General features: G+C 32.8%; 1 protein-coding gene and 1 non-coding gene across 6 annotated transcripts; both read left to right on the top strand.

The window, feature by feature from the left end:
• The first annotated feature begins 1602 nt into the window (after positions 1–1602).
• LOC100810992 (pterin-4-alpha-carbinolamine dehydratase 2, mitochondrial) lies at positions 1603–5065 on the top strand. Of its 5 annotated transcripts, none has more exons than XM_006597403.3 (7): positions 1603–1861; positions 1939–2009; positions 2095–2180; positions 2575–2698; positions 2801–2869; positions 4393–4517; positions 4831–5065. In XM_006597403.3, exons 1-6 carry the CDS (start codon positions 1758–1760, stop codon positions 4479–4481), a joined length of 543 nt encoding a protein of 180 aa, XP_006597466.1. In that variant the 5' UTR covers positions 1603–1757; the 3' UTR covers positions 4482–4517; positions 4831–5065. The 5 variants fall into 5 exon arrangements, with proteins under 5 accessions (XP_006597466.1, XP_006597464.1, XP_006597465.1 ...); XM_006597401.3 differs by having other exon boundaries at positions 4657–5065; XM_006597402.3 differs by having other exon boundaries at positions 4643–5065.
• A 733-nt stretch (positions 5066–5798) lies between these two features.
• LOC100777502 (uncharacterized) lies at positions 5799–8004 on the top strand. The gene is made up of 3 exons (XR_005888863.1): positions 5799–5835; positions 7223–7374; positions 7465–8004. It is a non-coding gene; the product is annotated as an uncharacterized protein (transcript).
• The last annotated feature ends 1572 nt before the right edge of the window (positions 8005–9576 follow it).

Below are 9576 nucleotides of genomic sequence, written 5' to 3'. Positions count from 1 at the left end.
TTTTGTTGTATTATTTTTTTCCTACCCCACTTGTTCATCGGAAGTGCATTTCACTATGTAGCTAGGTGTTTTAAAAAAGTATGCAGCAAAATCACAATTTTATTGTGCAAATAAGATCAATTAAGAAAATACAATGAAAGTATCATTCCACTGTACATTTTTTTTTTAAAAAAAAAAACACAACAGAAAGTATGATTCGAGATTACATAAATTGTTACACAATGAAATCATGATTTTATTATGTTATAATTTAGTAACACAACGGAATTATGACACAATAAATTTGTAATTCTATTGATTTGTTAGAAAGGGTGGGATAGGTGCAAATATGGGAGAGGAAGTAGCAAAACAACATTTTGATATTTGCCCATTCATAATAAGGGCCCAAACAATTTTAAACGAACCACCACCAATTCTCAAAAAAATTGAACCTAATATGTTGGCCCATAAACTGAAGCCATTAACCCATAGCTCATACCCAAGGAGGGTTGAATTCCCATACAAAGAGTAGTCTCCGGCTTCTTCTTTGTTCTTTCTTTCTTTTTCTTTTTCTTTTTTTAACAAAACCAAAGCATATACACAATTATAGAATTATTTGAAGATGTCAACATGTATCAATTGCAATCGTTTTACCTTCAATTTTTACACTTGTGAATTTGGTTTACTCTTTCCAAATTAGTTCTTTTTTTATCTGAATAATTTTCCCAGTAATTAACTAGTGATGCCAAAAACAGAGTATAGCCAGTGATTAAACTTAATTAATTAAGCATTACACTTATAAAGTCTATCTCAATTTCCATTCTTAAAGATTTAATCCCTCACACGCCATGAAAAAATAGATCTAATTCCTTGAGAACTTGCCAAGAAAACCTTCAACTTGGCCATGGTTACAACTTACTTACAAGAGATACTACAAACACTATAAGATAAATTTCACCTAATTCTTTCTAGTAGTATTTGCCACTTCCAATGCTATACCATATTGCTTAATGCAAAAACTTTATAAGTTATTTTATATTTACCATTGTGTTGGGAAGTAAGGAGCTTGTTGCTATATTATAGGGAAGGAATAAGGTAATATTATAATTGGATAAAAATGTAAAATTAATTTAAGATTATATTTTGTAAGAAATTTTAATTAATTTTTAATTTATTTTATTAGCTGAAAAAATTATTTAATTGTTTGATAAACAAGTTTTTTTTATAATTTTTAGTATGTTTTGAAATACTAAATGAGATAGATCTTTTAAAATGATAATTTTTAGCATTTTATATTTTCTTTTCTTTTATTCTTAGTATATTTATTGAATTTATTGATTATCTTTAAAAAATAATTATTTTTTTGTTTTATATTATTTTAAACATTTTAATTATTTCAATATTAATTTTACCAAACACTTATTGATTAATATTCTCAATAAGATATTAGATTTTATCAGTATTAAAAGATTTAATAATATAGCTTAAGAGGTCTATCTCAATTAACTGGACACTAAGTGAGTTAAAATAGATTTTCATCTCTAATTTTCAATTGATAAAAAAAAGTTAATAATATATTTATTGAAATTAAAAAAATATATTTTAATAAAATTGTTCGTAACAAAATGCTTTTGTATTTTCTATTGAAAACTCTCCCGAGAATGAGAAAAAATGCAGCGCTTCAACTCATACGGAGTCCTCAGCTCAAAACATAGTGGGACACAACTGAATACTTCAAAATTCAAATTAGGCCTCCTTCTCTGTGCAGCTTCCACCAAATGAATCGCCTTCTTCTTGTTCGTCACCCTCTACTAGCTTTATCCAAGCTACCACCACTATCACCCTTTTCCCAAACCTATTATTATTCATACACACCCACACGGTAATTTCCTCTATATCTGTTTCTTCGCTTTCTATCATTGTTCCCTTCATTCACTGATTTCACTCTGTTGCATTTAGGATAAATTCTCAAATATATAAGATTAAGGACCCTCCTCGCACAAGCGCTGCATTTTGCACTACCAACAAAGGTGCGTCTACCTACAACATCTTTCACTGTAGGCGTTTGATAAAACTTATTCCTACTATCAATTTTTTTCTTTCTTTCTATTTTAGAGTTGTCATCTAAGAAGTGTGTACCGTGCAATACAAAGGACTTGCAACCCATGACTGAGGATGCAGCAGGCACTCTGCTTTCCCAGGTTTATGTTATCTTTAAAAATAATCAACTCAGATGTTTTAAGTCCCGGATAGCAGCGAGTCCAAAAACACTATAGCGGGATAGCAGAATAGCAGCTATTTTTTAATTTTTTTTTTGCATTTTAAATAATGTATACTATATATATGTACAAATTCTCAAATGATAAAAATTACTCAAAATTAATGACTTTTATATGTATACATAGCTCTGCTCACGGTCCTAATTATTCAGCCCGCTATATGGTTTGCTATGACCGCCACAGTAAACCACTCTGCTACGGCAGCCCCTGTTTCGGATAGGGGTGGCTAGGCTGCTATAGTGCACTATTTAAAACCCTGATTCAACTTATGTCTATTTAAGAATCGGTGTTTTTGCTATTAACATTAACTGATCAGATTGCCCAGTGGAATTTGGTAAACGAGGGTGGTGTGTTGAAATTGAGGAGATCATGGAAAGTAAAGACTTTTACCAAAGGATTGGAATTTTTCAGGATAATAGCTGATCTTGCTGATGCGGAAGGTATTATTTTCTGCTTGTGTTTCTACTTCTTTCACCCCCACCCCCCTATCTATTGATGTTATGGGAAAAATAGAAAGTATAACAAAGATGTTTATAACGTAGGTCATCATCCTGATCTTCACCTTGTTGCCTGGAATAATGTTACTATAGAGATTTGTACACATTCTGTAGGTATGAATATTTCATTATTCAAATTATTTAATCATAGTTGGTTTTATCAGAAGATTATGTTTTAGCCAAAATTGATCTATAATGAAATGAAAAGCTTTTTATGGGCTTAAACAAGCCCCCAGGTCTTGTTTTTCAGTAACTGTGCCCTGCTCTTCATTCTTTTGACTTTATAGCAGCCAAGAGTGACCCTTCTCTCTTCATCCTATACAGCTCTACATTCGTGACATTCATTTTATGTTGACAATATTGTAACTGGAAGTTCCAGTTTAGAAATCTGTCAACTTATCTTGCAGCTTCATTCCAAATTTGCATTAAAATACCTTGGACCTCTACACTACTTGGGTATTGAGGTCATTCCTACATCTATGGATGGTCTCCTACTATTGTAGACCAAATACATTTGTGAATTGCTTCAAAGAGATAATATGGCTGATTCTAAGCCCCTGCCTACACCCATGGTTCCTGGTCTATAGCTATTAGCTTAGGGTACAAATGCAGTGCCTGATCCTTCTCTTTACTGATTTATTGTTGATCTCTCTAAAATGTTACAATCACTTGACCTAGCGTATACTTCTCTGTTAGCTTAATCAAGTAACTGCTTCATATTATGGTATCTTCAAGGAACTGCTTCATATGGTGTCCAGATTGATTCCATTTTATTTGTCATTATACACCCATGTATCAAATTAAGTTCAATATATAGTATATTTTAGCCCATATATTTAAGGGATAGACAAAAAGTACTTAAGGGGTTCTGATGTTACTGTTTAGTTTCTCTGGAAAGCCAAAGAATTTCATTTCTTACCTTTTTGGAGAGAAAAGAAAACTGCAAGCTCCTTGACTTTTATAGAGATTGTCTCGATTTTTAAGTTTGGGCACAAACTATTTTTTTTTTTTGGGGGGAGTGGGGGTGAATTCAAGCTGTGTATTATATCATTTACATGGGTCCCTCCAGCAGCCTCCACCCACCATATTCACATCAGTTGGTATTGTGGTACTGCTAGGAAAAGTAGTGCAGAAGAGGAATGGTCGTCTTAGGTTTCAGATTATGATTGACTGGATAGAAATTACGAAGAAATAAATACTCTCTCTGGGTATTGTGTGTTAAATCTTTTAATTAAATAGTTTATTAGTTAATCACAGTCATTTTGTTGGTCCACTGCATTTCCTTCTCAGTTTTTTATATGCATGCACATATTAAAGAAAAAAAAGGGCTTAGCTACATATTCAACCTTATTTGCATCTGTCTTAAAAAAAAGAAATTGCATCTGTAATATTAGTAGCATGTATAGTATTTTTTTTAGTAGTATAAGTTAACCAACAATATTTCATGATTCACGGTGAATCGCGCTGGCTGAGTCTAGCTTGGACAGCATCATTGCTTCTTTCCTACTGTGTTTAACTTCGCCCTAAGTTCCCCCTTCGTTGGTATTTAATGTTATTTTTCTTGATTTTTTTACATCATACTTCATTTGTTTATATCCACATATGGGCATTAACTGAAGTAATCCATGTTTTTGTAGGTGGGCTGACGCAGAATGACTTCATTCTAGCTGCTAAGATCAATGAGCTTAATTTGCATGACTTGCTAAGACGGAAGGCTTCTGACTGAATTATCAAACAAGAAATTGAAGAAATCCAAGTGTTGGTAAGGTTTTTTGTTTTCCTTTATAACTAGGCCATGAGCTATCCTTCTAATGATTTGGAAGCTCTAGTTCGATCTATTAATTTTCTTCTACCATCATCTGAGATTTCAATAACATCCAACATTAGCATGAAATCTACAGAATGGTAATTGTCAAAGAGAACCATTGACCAAAGTAAGGTATTCCAAGCTTCTGTTGGGCATGAACTCGTAAACAAGTATTTCTCTTTTTGCTGAATGCAACAGCCAAGAAGCTTTACATGATTGGTGCTGAAATTTGGCTATTATCTGAACTTCAGTTTTGAACCTCCTGCAGCCCTTGCTCAGAGTTCTTGGAAAGCCTCTTAACAGTGATCTCTGTCCCATTGGAAATTACACTTTGTTTGGATTATAGAGAATGTGAACAATATAATACTTTGGTGTAAAATAATCATGTCAGTAACACAGTTTCAAAGCCATCTTCTCCCAATTTGTTGTGTCTGTAAGAGCCATTAGTGGCATAAAATACGGTTGATTAATCAATTACTGGAATGTCAATGTCTTCCATCTCCCTTCTGCGAATGCATTCCTTCACACAGATTATTTTCAATATCCCTGGAAAAAAATTTACTGGGAATGATTAAAAATATATCAGAATTCCAAGCATTTGGAGGGAATTCTCATCAGCAGTGGGATAAGTACCTAGACTGATTAGGTTACCTGGGTAGAATAGGTTTTCCAAGTCTCTCAATGAGGCACATTTAAATCTTATTGTGAGGTTCGTCTTGGAATTGAGGTTTTTTTTTATATGTGGTTGGTGCCTGTTTGAACTCCAGTAAGGAATTGAGGTTTTTTTTTATTGGCAAATGTTAGTTTATTAGTTTTGTTAAAAATATCAATCGGGAAATTTGAACCCACAACCTCTCCCCCTACCTTCTCCCTTTATCCTTCTCCAACCACTGGACTAACCTTATATCTCCTTGAGGTGTTTTGTTGACCTCACTGGGGTTCCAGTTGCTAGTACTTTTATGGGTCTAGGTGTTTATCCCACTCCACTGCTGATGAGAATTACCTCCAAATGCTTTGGATGCATGGAACTGTTTATGCTAATTATGCTGTGCATAGGTGTGTTCTTTTGCTTGTATTTGAGCTAAGGTTTGATGACTGTCACTGAGAAGGTTGAGGCTTTTGCTAGTAGAGCTATTTTGTTCACACTGATATTGATTCAGCTGAGATTTGTACGATCAAGCAACCACACGTGTCGGGTTGTGCAGATTTGAAGTTTTGAAACGGAGTAATCATATAATGGAGAGCGGAGGGATTGGGGTTAAAATAGCACACGGTGTGCATGAAACATTTAATTGTGAATATGTTGATAAGTGAAGTAACTAAAATGGGAAACATGCTTTCAAGATATAGGGTGGATCATGCCATCCCTTCCTCCAATTCCCTAGACAGAAAGGGGATTATGAATAAGTTGTAGACCGTTTGATTGAAGACGGTGAGCCTCTAATTCTTAAGCCCTAATACATTAGTTTTGAGAGGGTATAATCATTGAATAGGCGTGGTAAGTCTTTTAACATGCCATAGAAGTTCATCAGTGTTTCTTAACTTCGTATCAAACTTTTGGACTCTCCGTTCTCTAATGTGAACATGTTGACATGTTATTAATCATGAGTATAAAGAATCACTTCATTCTACGGAGAAATCCTCCCAGTGGTTACGAGAGTGGAGAGACCCCTCCTCTCAAATAGTTTTCACTATGGGTTTGTTCTATTTTCAGTACCAAAACTGTCAACTTTATTACTAAATTTAGAATGGTAGCATTTATTCTAATTTGTTTTAGTAGGTTTTACCTCCGTGCTCCATCATATACTTCCTTATTTTTAACACTCCTACAACCTGGGATTGGGGCAAAGAGGTGTGGCCGTGTGGGCTGAGGAACAGGACCCAACTTGTGTAAATATCAATCATGGAATTTTTCGTGATGTCTTGATCAAATAATTTGTTATACTGTTGTATTCGAATAAAATTTTGTAAATGATTAGCAATTCAACCCATCTTAAACCAATCTGGCTTCAGGGGCACAAGGTGATCAATTGTATATCTTATTGTTCATATTGGATTAAGTGTTATTCAATTGAGTTTTATGTAGTATTTTTTTTTAATCACGTTATTTAATTTTTAAATTTAAGTAGAAAAATTTTTTTTATGCTGGTAGTTAAAAAAAATACTGCGTAGTTATAAGAATTAATGAAGTTCATATTCAAATAATAATAATAATATACTTATAATAATATATTTAATTTAATTATATATTACATGTTGCCTCCGCTATTTAGGCAGCCCTTGTGCAGATCAATGGTTTATCCTTTTCAGATTCGAACATTTTGGAATAAAAAACTTGTTTCTTCTTGGCAACGCCTTTTGTTCCCCTTAAGTCATTTTCTTTCTTCCTTTTATTAGTGTTGGAGCTGTACTAATCAATAACTCCAAGGATTTCTAATAAAATAGGGTGGGAAAATTTAGCAAGTTGCTATTGGTTGTCAAATCACTGAAAGGTCAATGATCCCTTGAAGCAAATTCAATGCTAATTGGAAAGATGGCCAAGGAATTCCACCTAGTGTAGTTGTTTATAACTGAAGGCTTTGATAATAAAAACCCAATCCTCCACAACTTCTTAATTAGGACTCCTAGAAAGGAACAACATAAATATGAAGTTCCATAAGGAGTAGCTGGACTTGATATTGATCACTTCCGGATTGCTGATCATGTTTGCTTATCACCTCTTCCTGCTTTACAAATATGTCATCAGCCTCACACTACAGTCATGGGCTTTGAGAACAATGATAAAAGAATTTGGGTTGAAAGAATTATGCAGGCAAGTATAATATCCATATGATCCTTTCTTTTATTTGATTGAAAACCCCTTTTAATTATTTTCCTTGTTTTTAACATTGCTTATGACCAGGCATACAAAAGGGATGTTAGCATAGCTCTGTCTGTTATTCAATCCAACACTACAACTGCTACATTCTTGGCCTCAGTCTCTTTAACTCTTTGTTCCCTTATTGGAGCTTGGATTGCCAATATATCCAACATTTTCTTCCAGAGTCAATTAATCTATTGTGACACTAGTCCAAACACTATTTCCATCAAGTACATTTGTCTTCTAACCAGCTTCCTCGTTGCTTTCTCATGCTTTGTTCAATCAGCAAGGCACTTTGTTCATGCAAACTATTTGATAAGCACCCCAGATAGTTTTATCCCTGTGAGTAGTGTGGAAATAGCAGTCATAAGGGGAGGTGATTTTTGGTCACTTGGTCGTCGTGCCCTCTATTTTGCTCTTGATTTGCTGCTTTGGTTCTTTGGGCCAATACCCATGTTTATTTGTTCAGTGGTTATGGTGCTGGTCTTCCATTATCTTGATTCCGATTCAAGGCCTTTGCATTCTAATCAGTATCGGTGAAACCAGTTTCAGATGGGAAAGAGAGGAGGCTATAATTTGTGAAGGAATACTTAAGCTAGCAAGGAACAAAGAATGGTTGATAATGAAGCAAAAAAATCAATTTGATGTATGAATGCAATTTAGCTTCAGAGTAAATATACACCCTTTTTCTTGGTATTATGTGGGTGGAAAGAAAAAAAAAACAAAGAGAAAATAATAAACGTGACAAATGATAATGATTAAAAAATAGAATGAAAGTAAGATGAAAGAAAAAGTGAATATATGTCAAATATTTTGCTTATCTTCATGATGAAGTAGCGCCTATTGTAGAGAGATGGTGGAAAATAGACTTAGGTGGTTTGGGCATGTAGAGGAAGACCCAAAAAGACTATAAGAGAGGTTATCAAGAAGGATCTCGAACTTAATGATTTGGATAGAAATATGTTACTTTATAGAACATTATGGCGGAAGTTGATCCATGTAGCCGACCCCACCTAGCAGGATAAGGCGTTGTTGTTGTTGTATCTTCATGATGAAGTAATATATAATACTAGATTAGCAAAAAAAAAAAAAGGAAAAGTGACTGGAATTATGTTACAAATTATATAACTACAATCCTAAAATACCAAATACTAAATAGTCTAAATCACATTTTAAAAACCAGTGGAGAATATATCAGATGAGTGCAATTTATATGTACACAAATTTACACCGACTATCAATCGGAAATATAGTATGGTTTTTAAGATAATTAGACTAAAAACTAACCAGCTCATCATGTATACCAATTAACAATATAAAGCTCTTTTATACTATTTGATGTACAATTTATTCTATACACAATTCAAATTCAAAAGATATATGTTAACCTGAAGTGCAAGAAGGAATGTGCAACGCATGCTAGGTTGTAACAAAATTGGTTGGTTTACCTAATCAGATGGTTATCCAACATTAATTGGTAAAGATAGAAATAGATTGCTACTCAAGCAAACTTTACACAACCCTAAGAATTCAACAATAATTCCAAGCTTTTTAAGGACTTTATCTAATTATTATCCTCTATTTTAACTTATATGAGCAATTATGATTTTTTTCCAAAGAAAAAAAATGCCAATCAGACTCAGACAGTTGAATAACAAGGAATAGTTTTCTTACAAGCAATGCTTTGTTTTTGACTTATAATTTGCAAATGACAATAGCGTGTGGCAGCTGGATCTAAAGTCCTGAATGCCACATATATGTCTAATTGCCTAATTGTTTTTGTGCGTGTTTGGATATGGGTTTGTAGAATTGATTTTAAATTAATGTGATATTATAAAATTGATTTTAAAGAAACGTGATTATAAAAAATTGTGGTTTTTGTTTGGATATTTGTATTTAAAAATTGATTTCCATATTTAATATTGTTTGAAAACTTGTTTTCAAAATTAATTTTGAATGTGTAAATTACTAAAATTGACATTAATTGTTTGAAAAAGTATTTTGTATTAAATATATTTTAAATAGTTAAAAATAAAACATAATTGGGGATATTTTGTATTAGATACATAAAAATTGAACACTAAATATATATATATATATATATATATATTAATAATTTAAAAATAAATAATTAAATTTATATCATATTTAAGT

The sequence above is a fragment of the Glycine max genome, chromosome 15, assembly GCF_000004515.6.
Source record: "Glycine max cultivar Williams 82 chromosome 15, Glycine_max_v4.0, whole genome shotgun sequence".
In the NCBI taxonomy this organism is placed as follows: Eukaryota; Viridiplantae; Streptophyta; class Magnoliopsida; order Fabales; family Fabaceae; genus Glycine; species Glycine max.
This window is presented reverse-complemented; position numbering and strand designations above follow the sequence as displayed.